Source organism: Phaenicophaeus curvirostris, chromosome 8, assembly GCF_032191515.1.
Source record: "Phaenicophaeus curvirostris isolate KB17595 chromosome 8, BPBGC_Pcur_1.0, whole genome shotgun sequence".
Lineage (NCBI taxonomy): Eukaryota > Metazoa > Chordata > Aves > Cuculiformes > Cuculidae > Phaenicophaeus > Phaenicophaeus curvirostris.
In genome coordinates, this window is record NC_091399.1 from 32,337,958 (window position 1) to 32,357,732 (window position 19,775).

At 36.8% G+C, this 19,775-nt stretch overlaps 2 protein-coding genes across 5 annotated transcripts in view; one reads left to right on the plus strand and one right to left on the minus strand.

The window, feature by feature from the left end:
* Nucleotides 1-19,775, plus strand: part of OSBPL9 (oxysterol binding protein like 9) — a 185,899-nt gene that overhangs the window by 51,959 nt on the left and 114,165 nt on the right. The window lies entirely within an intron of this gene.
* Nucleotides 1-19,775, minus strand: part of EPS15 (epidermal growth factor receptor pathway substrate 15) — a 49,586-nt gene that overhangs the window by 2,328 nt on the left and 27,483 nt on the right. For 2 of the 4 annotated variants that reach the window (XM_069863109.1, XM_069863111.1), the window contains exons 13-25: nucleotides 18,052-18,124; nucleotides 12,852-13,013; nucleotides 12,083-12,280; nucleotides 9,955-10,152; nucleotides 9,326-9,403; nucleotides 8,923-9,013; nucleotides 7,534-7,569; nucleotides 6,533-6,669; nucleotides 6,048-6,117; nucleotides 4,821-4,897; nucleotides 4,142-4,304; nucleotides 1,413-1,591; nucleotides 191-852 (exon numbers count right to left, since the gene is read on the minus strand). In XM_069863109.1, the coding sequence (XP_069719210.1) occupies nucleotides 640-852; nucleotides 1,413-1,591; nucleotides 4,142-4,304; nucleotides 4,821-4,897; nucleotides 6,048-6,117; nucleotides 6,533-6,669; nucleotides 7,534-7,569; nucleotides 8,923-9,013; nucleotides 9,326-9,403; nucleotides 9,955-10,152; nucleotides 12,083-12,280; nucleotides 12,852-13,013; nucleotides 18,052-18,124 (1,675 nt within the window). In that variant the 3' untranslated portion in view covers nucleotides 191-639. Of the gene's footprint in view, nucleotides 1-190; nucleotides 853-1,412; nucleotides 1,592-4,141; nucleotides 4,305-4,820; nucleotides 4,898-6,047; nucleotides 6,118-6,532; nucleotides 6,670-7,533; nucleotides 7,570-8,922; nucleotides 9,014-9,325; nucleotides 9,404-9,954; nucleotides 10,153-12,082; nucleotides 12,281-12,851; nucleotides 13,014-18,051; nucleotides 18,125-19,775 lie in introns of those variants that run through there. The other 2 variants (XM_069863112.1, XM_069863113.1) reach the window with 2 other exon arrangements.

Here is a 19,775-nt window from a genome sequence, read left to right on the forward strand (position 1 = left end):
GCCAAGAAAAGTAAAATACTGGCTAAAATACTTCCGCCAAGAAGGAGCAAAGTAATAAGGTAACCACACAGTTAGAAGCCTCAGAGTAATATAAAGGTCACTGTGATACAAGAGAAAAAAAAAAAACCTAAATGGATTCTTTCTATGTAAATTGATGCGAACAGAATGTAAACTAAATTTATGTGGTACAATGACTACAAATTAGAGACAGTATTATCTCAAATAAAATACAAAAGATAATGCTAAAGTCTGTATCTAGTCAGCATGCAGAAAAGCTAAGAGGAAGGCAAAGCCCATGTCTTCATGAACATCCCAGTGTTAAGTCTGGAACGGGTATCTCATACCAGCCACTTTCTGCTTTGAGCTGCCACTTTGGGAAACAAATGCGGAAAAGCTTAAGTCTTTTCCACAGTTCACTTAGTGTTTTAAAAAATAATTGCAGCTGGAAAAAGAAAACTTTTTCCTTCATCATGAAGATGAACAATTTTGCTTTCTCTACTACTTTCCACATTCTGTCCTCCAAACAGCTTCTCAGTCCCTCTAACAGTGATCAGTAACAGCATTTTAGAAATTATCATGCTACAAAACACATCAACCAGTGCAAGTCAAGTTTCAGAGCCTGTCAATCCTCAGTTTACTTCAATCCAGCACATAGTTTATTAGGCCTGAAAATAAGAAAGCAGAATGAACAAGGTACTGTAAATGCATACTGCATTTAACAAGTAATGAGCTTGAAAGTGAGATGACGCCTTTCAAAACTCCTCTTTGCAAAAACTCAAAAGAAAAAAGAAATATATATATAGGCATGCACAAACCTTTAGATTTGCTTCTACTGCTTGGACACCACGACTTCTATGAAATGGATTCTGGTTATAAAGAGACACTTACTACTTTTTACTTCATTGTACATAAATTGGTGATTTACTAGCCATTCAAAACACACCGAATTATGTTTCATTAACATACATCATTATGAGGCTGTTTATCAATATTTCAGTACAATGAAATTATGACCAAATGGTTCATTGACAGCTAAATTAAAATCACACCTTTCGTTTTATGTTTAATTGAATAGTTAACAGTGTTCTTGTTGTAGACAGATAATTTAAATCTGCAGCATTAAATGATAATCCCTAGAACACAAATATTTTAAAAGTCATATTTTCTAAAAGCTAGGAGGCCTTAATGGAAAAACTCACAAAAGCAATGCAATTTAAACATTAGCTACATTTTTCATTATTGTTTTAGGACAGCCTTAGCTGTAAACTAAACGTGAATTCTGTTTGAACTGGAAGTGATGTCCCTTTTGCAGATGGGATATGTTTTAATATTTTAGATTAGACTGAAGACTTCAGTGTGAACAATTCAAAGCTGTCATTATACTGAAACAAATGTAAAAAGTGTTTACTCACAGTACTGAAGTTTGCAAAATTGTTGGGGTCAGCCTCTTTACTGATGGTGGTGGGAGCAAATGGATCACAGAATAGATCTGCTTCTTGTTCTTTGGGAATGTCTGGGGCGGGGAAAGGCTGAAATGGATCGCTCGGTTTAAAGGAATCTGAAGAGTCTATTTGATTGATAGGTCTTTTCCCTTAGATTAAAATGAATTTAAAATGAATTTAAGATAGCAGGTAATAACATGCCAAAAAACAAATTCCAAAGCTACTTGGAATGCAACCACTTCTAGTAAACTAGGGGAGTTGCAATGATTTCAGAAGAAGGGTTGCAGATTTAAAAATTGAGGGTATGGTCCATAGTTTCTTAAAAGGTAATAGGACAAAAAGGAACACATATATGTTAATGATTCAAGGACAAAGTTAAGTACTAATTAACTGTTTTGGGAAGAGAATTTCTAACAGTTTTGTGCCCCTATTCTATGAGCACAATAACTTTATTTCTGCTCACCAACTGTCTATGATAATTCCAGCAAAGCTTTTATTATTTATTTGGACCAAGTTAATGCAATTTCATTCAGAGACCAGAAATACATTATGTGAGTCTTCAAAACGCCATGTTCTCTCACTACGATAACACCTGGAATTTCTGTAGTTTTTAAACTAACAGAATGAAGGAGTATGATAACAAGCAATTACAGGCTTAACTTTTTTTTTAATCCTTGCCTAAGTAGCTGCAGATACAGCAATAATCAGGCACAAGCCCCCACTTTTTTTCCTTTTTTCAGCTTAACCCTAGCTTTCAACCCCTTTGAGGACATTAACCCAAATACTTCCAAGAATAGTTGAGCTGAATTTCATCCCACCATTCTCTCCATATGTTACTGCTTACAGAAAAGGCTTCACTGCAGTTTCTTGAATTCAACTAGCAGTTTCTGCAAGTGGTTCAACACTTACAACAGTCATATTTTAAAACTTGCTTTTGTTTTCATTTTAAATTAAACCACAGAATTGAACCAAAGTGCTTATTATATTGCCTGTCACTGTTGCAAGTTAGTCTAAAAATTCTTCCACATACCAAAAGGGATTGTGATTTGGCAATGACTTAGAACAATACCCCCTTGGGAATATACAATTTATTTAGACACTTGGCAGATAGCCTAGCCATGATAGCGCTCACTCACTGATGATGTTCTGATACTGGCAAACACACACATCTATTTCTTGAATAATGTGGGAGAAGCAGCTATTTCTATGTAAGAAGGAGGAGTATGAAATACACAATCTCCATATCTGCCCCAAAAATCAGGAAATGAGGGTGTTTATCAGCATCTACCAAGGCTATGGATTTCAGAGGCAAACAGCCCTGCTGCACACTTTCCAGTAGCATGGTGAATTAAGAGAAATATTTTGGGGCATTTATTTGAAAAAGCATTCTCTCGTTTTGAATCAGACCAAGGGAATAATTAAAAATACATACACTTAAGTATCTTCTTTTTAAATTTCCATTAGGAAAATAAAGTTATTGGGAACGTTTACCAAGGTAACAATGGTATCATTTTTAATATGTGCAAAACAAACAGGCCACTTTTTTCTAGTCATTTATTGACAGGGATGCTGCTGTTCTGCTGTTAGAAGTTTGCATCTGAAAAGCAGATCTGTGCATCATGTCACAGCCACTCTCATACAATGAAGTCAGAAATCCTTTTTTCTTTTAAAAATTGACCACCATAAGGAAATGCTCTCAAACTTTCAAAATATCATCACTTGCCATGTCAGCTGTTTTAATGGTATTTACAATTAAGGTGATCACTTGTAAGGCATAAGCATGAACCAGATCTCACATCAACACTAGGAATTAAACAGCAGAGTTTAAACTTTAGCATTAATACTCCTACATTTATCGTGTTCCCCTTCTTTTGAGTAAAAAGATGAATACATGTTTAAGTTTCATGCTACAATTCTCCAAAACACCTTAAGATTCACCCTTACAGTGAAATAGTGACAAAATTATGCAGTAGTTTTAAAGAAAACAAAACAAAGGACAGAAACTTTAAAAGGAAAACTGGTAATAGATTTTCAAAAAAATAATAAAAAGAGGGTGAAAAGGCTGCTGTAACACAGGCTTGTTACAACTATAAGAATGTGTTCTTATCTTTGATAATCATGGTCTTTTCTGGGAAGCAGAGTGGTCTGTGTCTTGGAGCAGACCAGAGGACTCAGCTATCCTTCAATGGAGAAATGGAGAAAACTCCATAGGAAACTTGCATTGATTACTATTATTTTGCCTGGGTTTACTACTACAGGGCTCTGGCAAGGCCATCTGAACAAAGTTAATCTGAAAACCTGGCACAGTCATTTAACCCTATTTAATTCATTTTGCATTAAAACCAGAAGTTTTGCAATGGATAAATGACACTGAATTCTCACTTAAAGCATAATTTAATGCAAGATTGTCAATGTATCACACTAACAGCCATTTAAATTTGCAGCCATGCTATGGTTCTTGCGCATACTTATAGCAACTCTATTTTTTCCTGTTTTCTAAATCCTTTCCCTCTTCAAAAAACAAACTATGATTCTAAACACCATGGGAAAATTAACCACCAAGAGCTCAGGAACAGACTTGTTTCACATCTTGCTCATTGATTCTAAATGCAGACACTCTACTATCCCCTCGTAATAACTATCCCACTGCCAATGATGAAGAAACTAATTGTTAACAACATCTCAGCAGCAGCTCTTACCAGGTGGGGGTGGACAGGGCCTTGTGGGAGTTCCTGTTTTAGGGGGCAACGCAGGAGGGACGTCCTCATTTTTAGATGGTGGTTCCTCAAATAAGTTTTTAGTTATGATCACATCCTTGACAGAACCCAATGTGGAAGAGCTAAAGGGATCTTCATTGTTGGCCTTCAACAAAGAAAAGAGCAACATACACACTTTCAGCACAATTCTACTCATACTTTATCTTCTTTTCCACAATGTAATATTTATTTAGAACTGAAAGTTTCAACCAAGACAAAAAAGAAAATAATTCTGTTTGTTTTTAAACATATCAGCCATATACTCCAGGAGATTGAAAATCAAAAAGAACCAGGAAGGGTTAGCATGCACATCAATACAAAGTTAAATGCAGTTACACAGGCAAAAGTAATACTTTTGCTGTTAACTCAGTGATTTAAATAAAATACTTAAAATGTAACTTGAAATATAGAGAAAATATTTTAAACACCACAAAGACTACACTGCACTCTTCACAGAGGAACTGGAGGCCAATTTACTGTAAAGATGTCTTTTTCAAGAAAGTCAGCCATTATAAATCTTCAGTAGTGTCAAGGCTGTAATGAAACTTGGCAGAGAGAGTAAGCTGTGTCTCGTTGCTGCAGTTTCATGCATACTCTATGAGTGGCAGTAGCTTCACGTTACCTTTGACAGTGTGCTGAAGTCAGCAAAGCCGCTTCCAAAGGGTTCATTTCCAAACAAAGAGGCAAAGGGGTCTGTAGCTAAATACACACGTATCAAGCAAACAAAAAAAATAAATTAGAAGTTAAATATGAGAGATTTAAAAATCAAGAGACATATTTCATGAGGTAGTCACTTAAATTAATGTAAGTTATTAAGAGGCTTTTACAAAAACTCTAAGTGTCAACTACTAATTAAGAATAACATTAATTCTCCTGAACAGGGAATAACTCAAAGAAGGTACTGGTATTCTGGTTTCCTACATTTACATAAGTTAAACTCCAGTGAAAGTATTAAATAACTATACTACTGGATGTATGTATACACACACAAGTCTTTTTTGTGTACATATACCCATAAAAATTTATACACATAAAAAAATGTATACACACAAAAACAAGAGCCCATTTTTCTGACCGCAGGACAACCTGTGGAATAAGGTGTCTAAACCTCGTATCACTTCAATCTAATTCAACAGTACCCCTTCATTCCTACATGCCTCAAAATATGCAGAGCCTGCTATTCTGTAAAGCAAGAAGTGCACTGTCTTCACTAGTACTCACTTCTGCGTCTCTACAAATGGCAGGTGGGTTTTCCCCCCTACGTTAAACTGAACAGGTCTACAATAAGAAATCACACGTGGACTCATGTTTTGGATCACCGCTTGTTGGCGCATCTTGGGGGAACAGGAGATTAGCGCCTTCCCTAAAACCACTTTAGCCATTGGATAAGAAAAGGTCGTAGCGAAACAGAAGAGGCAAACTTTAACAGCAATAATTCTTGATGTAGTAGTTACTCTATCCCATACCTTTTCTTGCAGTGCAAAGCTATCTTGTATGTTTTTGAGAAAGAACACGAAATCTCTAAGAGCAACCCTAATGGGTAGCAGTACAAATCATTCCAATAGTCCAAACACTTAGATCAGGATATTTTACCAGTTTTAGGTAAGGCAGATGAATATATTTGCAAAATCAGTCTTCAGTAATAGTGCTACAGATGAGACAGTTTTAGTTTATAAAAACACTCCCTCACAAGCTTGCAACTTACATCATCCTTTAGAGGAAAATTCAGAGAACTTGGGAAAACTCTAAAATGCTCCATCGCAAATTCAGTTAAAAGATTAGAAAAAAAATAAGCAAAAGCAAATAAAAATAAACCCCAAAAGGTCTAGCATGTATAATCTACTTTTACCTGAATCATTTGATGCAGTAACAGTTGTTCCACCAGGAGCAAAAGGGTCATTCTTCTTCGATAGCTCTGTCTGAAACAAAAAAGCCTTTTGGAGGGAAATTTGGTTTTCAGCTTAAAAGATGTCAACTTCTAAGAATACAATCATGATTTATTTTAGTTTCAAAGTTTTAAGATACAATATTCTGGATGTAGCTTTTATCAGTGTCAGTAAACAAGCCTGTTAACAGAAACTCCTCCTCAAAACAGTGATTAACACTTCCAAAGGATGGAGAAGTACATGTGCAACATACTTGGTGACCACTACTGCAAAATTTAAGAAAACAGGACCCAAAAAGATAGGACAAGACACAGCAACAGGGTAAGAGATAACCTTTTATATACACTATTTCTTAATATCAGCATTTCAAGGCACATACAAGTGTACAGATATAGGTTTTGTCCAAATCATATATAGAAAGAAGTGAAAGGTATGCTATTAAACTCACTGTGTTATTAGTACTGTTGCCTGTGGTGCTAAATGGATCAGTGCCAGCAGTCGCAAAAGGATCAGTGGAGGACTGTTTGAAAAAACAGTCAGCTGCAAAAGGATCTGAGCCTTTGAAGGGATCGCCACCAAAGGGATCTGAAAAGTAAACAGCTCATGGACATTTCTGCTAGCTTTACTTAGGCTGATATCTTAAAAATTAAAGGTTATATTCCTTTTTTCATACTGCAAGAAGGTGACACATTTAAGATGAAGCAGTATCTCTCAAATATTAAATTCACCTGTCAATAATTTGCATTCTGCAATTTAAAACTTTGGACAAGCCAACACTTTCTGCACACCATGAAAAAATTTCAGATGGTGCCAGTTCAGTTTTAGATTCATCTGAGCTTACAGGTTCTTTAACCAAGCCCCTAAAAAAGGAAGCATTTTACAAAACCTCGTGTTTCTCAGAACTCTCCTACCCTCCCCAAACACAACTGACATTGTTAGTTGGCAGCTGGTGCACAATGCTTTTTTGCTAGTGTTCCTGCTGGCCATTTTTCTTCCTTGTCAGCAGTAACTCCATTCAGGACCAAGCAAATAACACAATGACATAGCCTATACAGCCAGTCTAAATGGACACTTCCCATGTTTTCCAGTATTTAGTTCTAAAGAAAGTTGGTACATTAAAAGCCTTTAAAAGAGTTCAGCATTACTTTGCATACAAAACGAGTAGTAGGGTTTTGGGGCCTTCTGTTCACCACTTTCACATACTTAAATTCCAACTAAGGATACTCCCAGCAGCAAGACAGAAGTTCACTGGCAATGAGCTTCTCTGAAAACCTTTAAACACAAGTGGCCAGCCGCTACTGCCATACAACTAACCTATGGTGACTTTTTGAGTCATTTCCACCTTTTCTTGCACTGAAAGCAGCAAGATTTTCTGCCCTCCCCCATACTCTTCCAGTATGAATCATTTACATTTACAACTAACACATTAAAAGTTACAAAGTGACTTACCAATTTTCCCAAAAGGGTCATCTTTGAAAGGATCGCCTGTTTGATTTTTAAAAAAACCAAAACAATACTTGTCATAAAGCACTTAGTTGAAGACTTTCGGAGACAAATTCATTTCTATAGGTAGAATTTAAACAACTCTCACTCAGGAATAATTTCACTATTTTCAGTGGAATGACTAGAGCTAGCATTAGATTAAGCAAGTATTAGTCAAGTAGCTCCTTACCAGCATGAAACACACAAAAGGAGCCACCTCACATTATGTATTTCTGTTTGCTATTTTCCATAAACAACTGTATTATTTACCACCACAGTAATCCAGGCTAATCACTGGTAGAAGCTTTGTCCCAGTTTTGATTGATTCTCTCAGGTGCTATGTACGGCAGCCCCTAAGCATTCATTTCCATACAGGATACATGGTGCCAAGTGCTTCAGTTATACTCCCTCATCTACATCTAAGAGACACTGATGTACTATTAGATGTAGGCATCTGTCCTTGACATACTGAGCACACAAAGTCAAAAGGTTGGCTACAGACACATCTTTCTCCTCTGAAAGAAAGGCCTTGTCACACGCTTTAATTAAGATCGCTTCGTTATAAACAAAAATTAAGCAATACCTACACAGAAATATTCAAGCTGGTTTTAATTAGTTTAATTTATTCATTAGAAGTATTAAATCTGCACTGACATTCTTTCAGAAGCCAAGGGATCTGAAACAAATTTAGCTTATTTTCCCTTCAAAGCAATATAAGCTAAATTGATCAGACCGTGTTGATTCTGAAAGCATGTAAAATCATATTAATGTGGCTGAAAACATCTGCTTCAGCGTTTAATCCAAATTAACTCCCCTTCCCCAAGTGCTCTATATAGACTGATAACTTCATCCAACATAGAAGAAAAAAACAAAATCAGAGCAGCAGCAGTTTTAAGTGTCAAATTCTTAAAATAAAGCATAGCGCTTCCCCAGGAGGAACAGATGGTGCAGTTCCACATTACCTTTTCCTGAGCACCAAACTCACCCTAAGTAGGCCACAGCCATTCATCCTCAACCACCCACCCGCACTCCATCCCACAGCTCACTGAACCCTTGGTTGATCCATTCGTGGATCTGTGCTGTAAAGTAGGGGAGGTGGACGGTGACAGAAGAACTCAAGAAGAGTGGTCAGCAAAAGGTGGTTTACACAGCTAATTAGAAAATCCAAATGAAGGAAGGAGAAACACCCCAGACCTCATTTCCATTTTTGTTAACACTACTGGCACCACACTCCTGTCACTCAAACACCTTCACATTTATTCTATAAAAAGCAGTTCCAAGGTGAAGATTCATCAGATGTGTTCATACAAGACCCTGTTTCTGCAAATCTGCACTTAGAGAGAGAAGTTTACTTACTGCCAACAAAAGGGTCAGACTGGAAGAACTCTAAGCTGGCTCCAGAAACTAGATCAGGCAATGCAGGAGATTCAGGATCAAATGGGTCTTCCTGGGCAATGCAAAAGTAGAGAAAGGTATTAAATTTTTAAGACACAGGACAGAAAACACTTATATGCGTTACCATTTAGTAGTTTCTTAAAGCTGAAGAAAAACAGACAGTTAGATTTATACACAACTCAATGGAGATCCAAAATAATTCTCAACAACAGCCTATCTGCTATATGTGATGAAATGACATTACACTCAAAACCAATAAGAAATATTCAACGACCATCATGCAAGTAACATGATGCAAGCCTGAAAAAGTTTAATTAGGAATTTTTAATTTAATTTTTCCTCCCTCAAATCTGAACAAACTCACTTTTTTGGTAACAGTTGCAGCCAGGGTCTCTTTCTCTTCCTCCACAACAGAGGCTGTTGTTTCAGGACTATTCCTTATCTATAAGGATAAAAGCAATTCACCATAAATACATTAATAAAATGGTGTATGTTGTGTAGTCATGTAAGTATTAAATTGCTAAAAGAATATACTGAAGGATACTTAAGTTCATGCTTATTATAGAACATACTGAAATGTTCCATAAATCTTGTGAAAGCTTAAAAAAAAAAGTCAAAAATCTACTAGTATATAAGGAGAGACATTTAAATCAAGACAGCTTTAGATTTTCTGTACTATTCTTTGTCCCATTCCTGTTGCACTAACCGGAGGCAGCTACTTTCCTTTAATGTTAATTTTACTACTCAATTTATGACATTTTGCTTTGGAAACAAATACAGAATTTTTTTCACTGCCATTTTCCAGCCAAGCTAGAATTGCCTCCTTTTCTGCTGATCAGCTTTCAGATTGCTTCAACATAGTCCCTCAGAATAACACCCTGAAATTTGACTTGTGCAAGCGTTTAAAAACATAACCTATCTTGATACATTCCTAACTTATTACAGCTTCACAGCTGCATTGCATCATGATCAAGCAGGCAAAGCACTACTCACTGAAGACACACTGTTTATTTGTTCATCTTCTGCTATACTCTCCCTTTCAGCATTCTCATTAAGGTTAGCAGTTTCACTGCTGCTGTTGCTAAGACTAGAATGATCCGCAGTTCCATTAACAAGTGTATGATGTGGCTGAGAGTGCCAATTAAACTGGTTATTTTCCAATTCTTTCAGCTCAAGGAGTTTTGTTTGCACCTGTAAACAGAAATAAATATATATGCATCAGTACAGCAGCACAGAAACTAACATATGACCATCTCCCCTTAAACACAAGATGGAAGTTCTATGCCTGAAATAATTTTCAAAACCAAGTATAATGAAACCCGCGTTCTTTCAATCAAAAGCTAAAATTTTAGAGACAAGCACAAATCTGATTTAGAAGAGACACAAACGACAAGAATCTTCTGCCAAGGAAGCAGACTGCATCACTGGCAACATCAAGATTTGTTGCTTTGTTTCTACTCAAACTTGTAAGGAGAGCTGCAAAGCTTTCGAGGTGGTTTTTTGTTTGGTTGGTTTGGGGGTAGTCATTTTTGGGGTTTTTTTTGTTTGTGTTTTGGGTTTTTTTGGCTTTTTTTTAATTTAAAGTATGTATTTGCAATTGCATTAAACTCTAAATTAAAAAGGCTGCTTTATCAGAATTCTCAGAAGGAAAACTAAGAGATTCATTGTCTTCTCCCACATGACTTTTGATGTCTACAAAATCCACGGAATATCCTCTTAAGCAAACAGTTATATTCATGTTGTTATTTCAGCAACATGCAGTGCCTCAAAGCAAACATTTACAATCAAACTGCCAGTTAGGAAGCAATTATTTAATTGGGCAGATTATGCAGACGGATGAACACAGTTCAGATATTCAGGTGTCTAAATCTCACTGTCTTCTGCTAGGGTCAGTCACCTAATAGAGTATTCATTGCCTTGCACATGCACAAGTGAGGTGGCAGCAAAGACAATATCGGGCGTCTTTCAAATACAGTGACGTCAGACCAACCATCAGATAATCTTACTTAAAGCACCAAACACCTATTGTTCATTACTTGTGAGCCAAGAGCAATAAAATCAGAAGAATTAATATAAAACCTAAAAACCTAGTTAAGAAAAAAAGTCTGTAGTACAGTCAAGCATAACCACTTGGATTATCAGCCTCAAATCTGTTTATCACAAGAACCTCTGACTTGTATATTAGTACAGGAATAGCACAACCTTATGTCTATTTGTGATGGAACAGTGGAAAATCTATTAGTCAGTTCCTAAACCTCAAAGCCAAATTTAAAAATTATGGCTGTGTTATAAGGCTTTTCAACAGAAGAAAGTGTTCTTGCATGAACACTAGCAGTGGAAGTCTTAAGAAAAAAAGCTGTTAACAAGTTAGACACGAATTGTGTGAAATGACCAGCCTAAAAGTCAGCCATTTCCAGGGTTCCAAGTTAATAGGAAGGCTTTTTTGTTTTAACTTGATAATGATGTGACTCTGGCTAACCTAGTAGACAGCTGACAAGTCAGAGAGGAACGATGAGGAAATGGTGCACAAAGAAACCCATCACTGAAGCAATAATAAATCACTGATTACAGACAGGAGCTAGGAGCCTTCCTTTAACCTAACAGCAGACACCTCAAGGCACAGTTCTGTGCTTAAAAACCAGCACAGCCATCTCTGCTTCTCAGTATCCAGTCTCAGTCCAATTTATTCTTTCACTTTACTTTCCTCCTTTGACAATGCACTAAGTAGACGTTACAGATTTTATACCAACTTCACTTCAATAAAGAATATTGAGAGCGTACCCCAGGCCACAGCTTTAAGAAAGCTTGAATAACTACTGGACATTAAGAATTTTAACATGCTATTTTTCATTCATTACATTAAGACAAATTATTTATAACATGTAATAAATTAATTCCTTTTTATTCACAAAACCTGGAGAAACATCATGAAGTATCTTGAGTCAGCCTCTAAGAATACCAAGAGCTACTAGCACAGAACACATGTGGAAGCAACGAACAACATGAGGAAACAGTGAAGAAAAAGAGGAAACGGTGAAGAAAAAAAGAAAACAATGCCTTCCCCTTAAGAAAAATCCCACTTAATGTTGTCAGCTGATTTTTTTCTTCCACATTGCCTTACCGAACTGATTTCCTGTTGTGAATCATGCAGATGTTGCTGAAGAGGTCCCAGCTGTGCTTTCCCAGACTCTATGCAATGCTCAAGCTCTGCAGTTTCTTGCTGCAGGCGACTCAGCTCCTCTTGAGCTTTTGTCAGTTCATCTTCATACTCTGAAATCTTTGATTCCTGGCTTGTTATTTCAGCCTTCAGCATGGCAATCTAAAGCATGAACAAATATTTCAAAGCCAAATAAAAAATCCAACCTCCAAATGCATCCGAACAGTACTATTTATGACAAGTAAAGACCTCATGGCTATTGCAGACCATGCCTGAAAGTTAATTCCCTACTGGTCTCAACAAGGTCACAGTATTCTAGCTGTTTTCCTGAACAACACAGATACTTCTAATACTGAAAATATAATTTTAGACCCTAAAGAAATACTATATCTTTAGATTAGAAAAAAATTACATAACCATAAGATGATTTTTTTCAACTAGCAGATCAGCCACTGTAATTAGTGCTTCTAATTACAGTTATATTGCAATATTTATTAGCACTTATACTTATTTGTGTACAAGCATATCTCTGTATATTTGTTGACACACTGATATGAAATTAGGAGGTCACAGAAGTGAGTGATACATTTCCTATTCTCTGTTGGTCACAAAACATTGACACGTAGGCTGTTTATTCATTTAAGTTTTTCTCCTTCCCCAATAACCATAACACGCTGCAAGGCTTCAAAATGAGGCATTTACTTTATCAAAGACCTTAGCCAGCAGACCTTACCAAATGGGCCTCCTCTGCACATTTCTGCCTGATATCATTAAGTTGTTCTTCCAACTTAGCCTTCTGCTCATCAAGATCATTAAGTATTTCCTGCGCTTCCTGTTTCTGAGCTTGCAGCTTTTGCAGATTATTGCTCTCCCGCTTCACTTCATCTTGTAGATCCTGTAATAAAACAGATTTGCTTTGCATTTGTTCCCTCTTTCCTCCTAACCACTAAATTCCGCAGTATAAACTGTGGCAGTAATTCTGACATCAAAGTATCAACAAATGGTCTTTCAAAAGTCAGCTTTCATAGCATAACAGACAAGCAAGTTTTCTCAAATTCTAACACAAAAATAATTAAGTTATTTGCTTTTACTTTTCGTTAGTAAAAAGAATCTCACTGGAATATTGAAGATAGCATGTCAGAGATTAACTGTTTCACTCACCAGGAGGTTAGGGTTTCATTTTTAATTTAGCAGCAGTCTTTATTCAGGATGCTAAATTACCTCTCTCCTATGTTTTAGCAATATGTTTTACTGAGTCCTTCAATAACAGAAATGCTTTATTCTGCTCCTTTCCCCTCAAAAACATATGGCCAAAAATAGGAACTTGTTTTAACAGCATGGTAAATGACCACAACTGGTGCATTATTAACCCAAATGCACTCCCTTCTAGAGCTTCTCTGCATCTGATTTTGGAAAAAAGAAAAAAAAAAGAGCCAAAAACTTATTTTCCATGCAATAGTCCTGGTAAGAAATGGACATTCCATACAGTACAATATGGTATTCCATACACTACAATATTCTTATGAAACGGCAGTACGTATGTATTTTGTATTCTAAGCACATTAGGTATCATCATATGATAATTGGTTAATTTCTAAGCAACAGGAACAATTCTACTTTAAACTGCAGAAATAACATTGAAAAAACATCAAGAAAAGAATTTAGGAAGAAGAAACAATCAAAGTCAAGAGGAAGAGATAAGACGAGGAGATCAAAAAGGATTACTACGAAAAGAAAAGGACTAGATGAAAAGAGAAGACTGCAGCCTTTCTGAGAAAATATAGTAATTGAAGGAAGAATCATGAGCAACAGTAAAAAAAGGAATAAAGATAAAAGAAAATTAAGGAGGATAAGAAAAAGTTGACATGAACTTCTGATTAGATCATTCACATGCTGTTCTAAGCTAAGATCCTGTTGTCCTTTTTAAGTTGTGTTTTGATTGTTTTGGGTTTTCTTTCTTTGGTGAGGGAGATAAGTCATCCATGTGCGCCAACACCTCCAGATTAGGCCAAAAAAGCCAGAGAAACAGGAATGCATATGGCGCAGCAGTCAGATGCTAGATGGATAGGTAACCTTAAGACAACTGGAAGACTACCTAAAGAAAAATCATAATTACGTTTATGAAATCACCCCAAAAAAAACCAACCCCATCAAAACAAAACACAAAATCCCAGAAACCCCACACAAAGCCCCTAAAATCAAATATGACTTTCATTGAAGTGTATATGACTGATGCACAGCAGTCAGACTAGGTGCTTTTCTGGTTATTTCCAATCTATGAAAGACAAACCAGAACACATACATAAAGCTATTACAGCAGCTACTGACTTGGAAAACTGGGACACTCTTGATCCATTCATTTTTTATATCGCTTTGAAAAGCAAATGTTAGCTGACACTCATCACAAGCAATGGGGGGAAAAAGTAACAGTCTAAAGAGATTTCAGTCTCCCTTCTCTGAAAGGAAGCAAGAATTCACATGTGCACAAGCTAGATGTAGATCACCTCCACTCTTGCTACATTCCTTGAGCCTCAAAGTCTGTCCTAGGCACAGCAGGAAAGAAGTGCAGAAGAGACCTTACTAAATCTGATGACCCTCAGAGGAGAAGAGAAGGAACAAAAAAACCCACCAAACTAAAAAAAGCAAACATGTTCACACAACAAAATTAAAGTGCAGAGTAGATACAATACACAGAACTGGGGATAATACTCAAAGACACGTCTTCATGCAGTAAACCAGGCTCCAGTTAAGCTTTCATTTTCAAGAACATCCCCACTTTAATGTTCAAGCACTGAATGAGATTCTATATGGAAACCATTAACATATTTGAGGTGCTACAAACTAGCATTTTCATGGTAACAGTAATCCGTATATTAGGCTTATGATAATTATTGCTTTCCATGTTAACGTAGCGTAGGAGAAGGAAAGTACAGAGATATGTATTGCCACAGATAGGTGGGATTTAATAGCTTGCCAGTCTGTACTTCACCAAACAATTCATGAGCTAAGAACTGTTAAGCCTGAAACAGCACCGAGAAGTCAAACTTCACTGACTTTCTAATGGCTCTGCAAGAAACAAAGAATAGAGGGAATCCAATGCCAAGTGGGATATTCATGGCATAAATCTGTTTAAGAAAACTCAGGCCAACAAGGAAATCAAAAGTCTAGAAGAGAAGGCCAGAAACATTCTGGACTACTTGGAAGGCCACCTTTCCAAAACACCTTTCACTTTCCACCCCCCTCTCTCAGGGTCCCATATACAATTACATTTTTACCCCGATCAATATAAATACGTGTTACGCTTTGTTCAAGAGCTATATGCATTTGTTTTAAAAATTCCTTTACAAAGTTTCAGCATCCCACTGAAAAGCAAAACATAGACCTTTAGATTTCATGTCAATATAGTTCTAGGGAACATGTAATTGTTGGGAAAGCCAGGAGAATCGCCACTTATTTTAGAGCCTTAGTAGGTAGGCTGGCAAACGACGCTCATGCTTGTGAAGGGCTAGATGCAAGATGAAAGCCTTGCTGATGTGTCTAAAAGCCCACAGCTTAAGGCAGTGCCTGGCTGCTGAAGCACACTGTGCTCCAACACCTGGGTCTAGAAGAGCAAGCTAGTGATAAGAGAGCAAGGGGACAGCCAAGCAGATGCATTTTGACATGCTGCTTGGTATGTGATCAAAAACTAAGGTTTTAGTTACACATTAACTCTGTAAAAAAGTTCACAGCTGCCAAGAGGAACTTTCCATATTTGAGTTTAATACTCCCATATTGGAAAACGGTAATCCGATCACAGAATAAACTAAGGAAATGGTGCCTCAGAAGTTTACCTTTGTCACTCTGCCCATAACTTGTAAGGAAAAAACATCCCTTAATCTTTGCTACTAAAGAGCTGGTATTTTAATAACCACATTAAAATCCATCAGTATGTTATGTTTTCCTTCCAACTCATTTTTGTTCTGTCTTTGCTTTTTAGTATCCATTTACATAATATATAAATTATTTTAGAGAAGAAAAAAACTGTCATTCCTTCCCTCCTCCTACACAAATCACACACATGGCTATATTTGAGATAGTAATTTGTGCCCATAGAAGTATTCTGGTATCAGAAGCCCTGGAGTGTGATGCCATGAAGCTAGCTTGATCCAAGGTGGCAGACCAGAATGCACTGGTTTTGTACATAATCTTTAGAAATGTCACTGCTAGAATAAGAATAGAAGAAAAAAGCATAATGTAAAGATATTCTTAGTCTGTCACCATTATTCTCTGACGTTCTAGAGTTTCCCAAAGCACGCGGGTCCTCCAACATTTAGGAGCAAGAAAGGGACCAGAGATAAAGGGCCACCAGCTTAAAGAAATGCTGCAGCCATTTCCTATTTGATCCTGACAGTTTCTCATTTTTTCCTGACAAGCCGGTAATAGACTGTTCCTTCTCTGCAGACTGACAGAACTCTATAGCTCTGTATTTAAGAAGGGACAAATTACCTGCTCCAGGTGACCCTGCTTCAGCAGGGGGGCTGGACTGGATGATCTCCAGAGGCCACTTCCAACCCCAACCATTCCGTAATTCTGTGACAAATAGCTCGTGTGATCACTAAGAGGTTAAAGAACTGAGACAGCTGCTTCCAACATTACTGCTCTAGATACAATGACTTAATTGATTCTGTGATGCTGCTGACTATGAAACAATAAACATATGCAGATGATGCTAATACTGGAACAATAAAGGGAGTTTTTTTATCGGCTTTATATATCTTTTGTGCAAAGGCACCAGAGAATTCAGCCTTCATGTGAGCACACATGTATTCCAGCATACACTAAAAAAAAAAAAATCATCCTGTGTGCAAAACCAGGAATACCCATAGGAATTTTGAACAGTGTGAAACAGCAATCTGCAGAGTGGGGAGGGGAATGACCACTGCATGCATGGACAGAATGATAGACCTGGGCAACTTCTGTATGCATCCCTGCAGCTGCTGAATCTGGCTGCCATCGTGACTACCAGGCCAGCGCCTGATGATCTTCTGAAAGGTCAGACTATAAATTTACCATCCAGGCTTTAAGGATATTAAATATCCAAGCACAAAATTCACAACAGTTGTTACACATTGACTCTTTTTCTGCCCAACACAAAGTGAAATGCAGAAGTCTTGCATTATTTGCCCTTAAACAAATAAAGATTATTTAAAATAGTAAAGATTCCTAAAACAAACGTAGAAATGAATATAAGTGATCACATATCACACTGATATCTGGTATTTTCTTAAAGCAGCAACCCCAGTTGCTTTTGCAGCTTTAAATTTAATTGGAATGCTTTGCAGAATTTAATTCAGAGCTTGGTTAGACCGTTAGCATCCTAAACACTGATGCTGACTGTATAATTTTTTATTCCTGTAAAGCATTGCAAAATTTAAATTTTCCAGTATTCCAGTTATTCAATGTAATCTTTTTAAATAAAAATCAGATTACTTTTAAAATTCACTTGTGTTAGGCAAAATGAACCTGTGGCAACATTCCTCCCAAGCTGGTAATTACTGTGACTCCTAAGATGCAGCCCCCTCTATAACCCCTTTGATTTCAGCAATTTAAGTTTATTAATTTGCAGTGCTACCATGCCTTCTTTAGTTTTAATTATACATTAGGTAGTGTTGCTAGATAAAAGAAAGAAATCTATTCTTTTGTAATATTTTTCATTTAAAACCCCATGCAGGCTACATATCCTAAGATCTCGCACACTTATACATGCAAATATATATGCCTACACCAACCCACATGCATACAGAAAATATACTTTAAAGCACATTCTTTTTCTTAGCCCCCAGTTCTTTTCACTGAAAAAGTGAGGTGACCTAAAAGACTCGGTATTCCAACTGCCATTCAAGCAACCACACAGTGCAATATCAGGTGTCTGAACAATAATTTTGTCTATTTACCTGGACTTCACTTGTCCTCTGCTTGATGGTATCTTCTTTCTCCTTCAGGTCTTGTTCTACATTATTCTTTTCCCTAGAAGACCAGCAAACAATGCAAGAATACTTAAGAACATCAGCTACAGCAGGTACAGTTATCCAGCCCCCTAAGCCTGTATCTCTCTTTAAATACATAGTGAAACATTAAACACAAAAGATGTAAGGGATTCCGGCTTTCCAAATTATCTACAAGACAGAAGCCCACATAAGTGTTCTGCATAAAAACCCTGTCTTTTCAGCCAACTGCACTTCAGTGATAAGAATGGCTCAAAAATGGAAGGGGGCGGGAGGGAGAAATCAATGAAATACTGTCTCCAGTGATCTCACTGTTGCTATGGAGCACTTGTCTAATGAAAACTGCTGAGGAAAGTGGGAGGGATTGCATCAGATTCCATCTATTAACCCCTGCAAACACAGTAACTCCTATACCAGCAGCAGCTAGAAAACATTTCAGCAGGCCAATCTAGGTGATTAACAAACTTTTCGTATCAGATTTTATACGTATCTGCTGGTAAGCTCAGCCAGAAGAAAGGACAGCTTGCTATAATCACTGCCTACTCAGAGGCTCCACACGTAATTATTTGCTGTGGCACATCAAGTCTGTGTCTACAGACATTTATTCAAGTTTAAAAGTGACTACTACCGACAGGGGAATTATCATCAATAAATTCTTGGCAGTCAGATGTAACAATAGCTTTAAGAAAAGGAAAATAAACAACGTACAACTCGGAAGTGTTACTGTTTTTAAAAAAAAATCATGAGTGTTTGTCTCTAGATAGCATATGAAATCCTTTCTCTTTTCACAGATGCAGAAAAGCATAAAGCTTTACAGTTTGAACACTACCTTCTGTACACAAGTATTTATTCTCATAACAATTTTTTAATACATTAGCATACACTAAACATTAGAATTTGAACAATAAACCTAACAAGAATCACCACAGTGAAAAGTTAAATTATATTAATACATATTGAATTTAAGGTAACGTCATATTTTAATAGCAGCAGCCTGGCAATCAACTCAAAACTATTAATCTTACTGTTTACTCTCATCTAATACAGAAGAAAGTATTTCTGTCTGCAAAGCAAAGCAGGTCTATTCTAAGTTCTCTTTACTCAAGCTGAGTTTTTGTTTACTGCCAACTGGAAAATTAAAAAACAACCAGATGTCACAGACCTTAAATGAACATTTGCTCTGAGAAATAATTACTAGAGATTATGTTCTGCTATTATTTATCTCAGCATCTGATTAAAAGGAACTTGCTGATTGTGCCCAAAAGGAAGATTTAAATGGAAGGACAAGGAAAGATGTGGAAAGAGAGGCTTGGAAGAACAAGGCTACTTGTTCTGTTAAACGTGAACCTTCCAAGTTTCAGTTGGAATCGGAAAAAAGCATCATGGAGATTCTAAGCAAATCTTCACCATTCCCATCAAAGCTACAGCACGGTCCTCCAGCTCAATAAGCTATTATTTGTAGTATAGTTATACTTAGATATTTAAAGTGCTGCAACACATGGTTGAAACACATGCTGTTGATTTTGCCTCCTGTAAATTTCCATGAACAAAGGGTCTTAATCTCAATACAGCACTTCCACAGATATAAATACAAGTCAGGCTGAAAAACACCTCCAAGCCCTCAGACACACATCAAGTGGAGCAAATATTAAGGCATATTATTTCTGACTAAA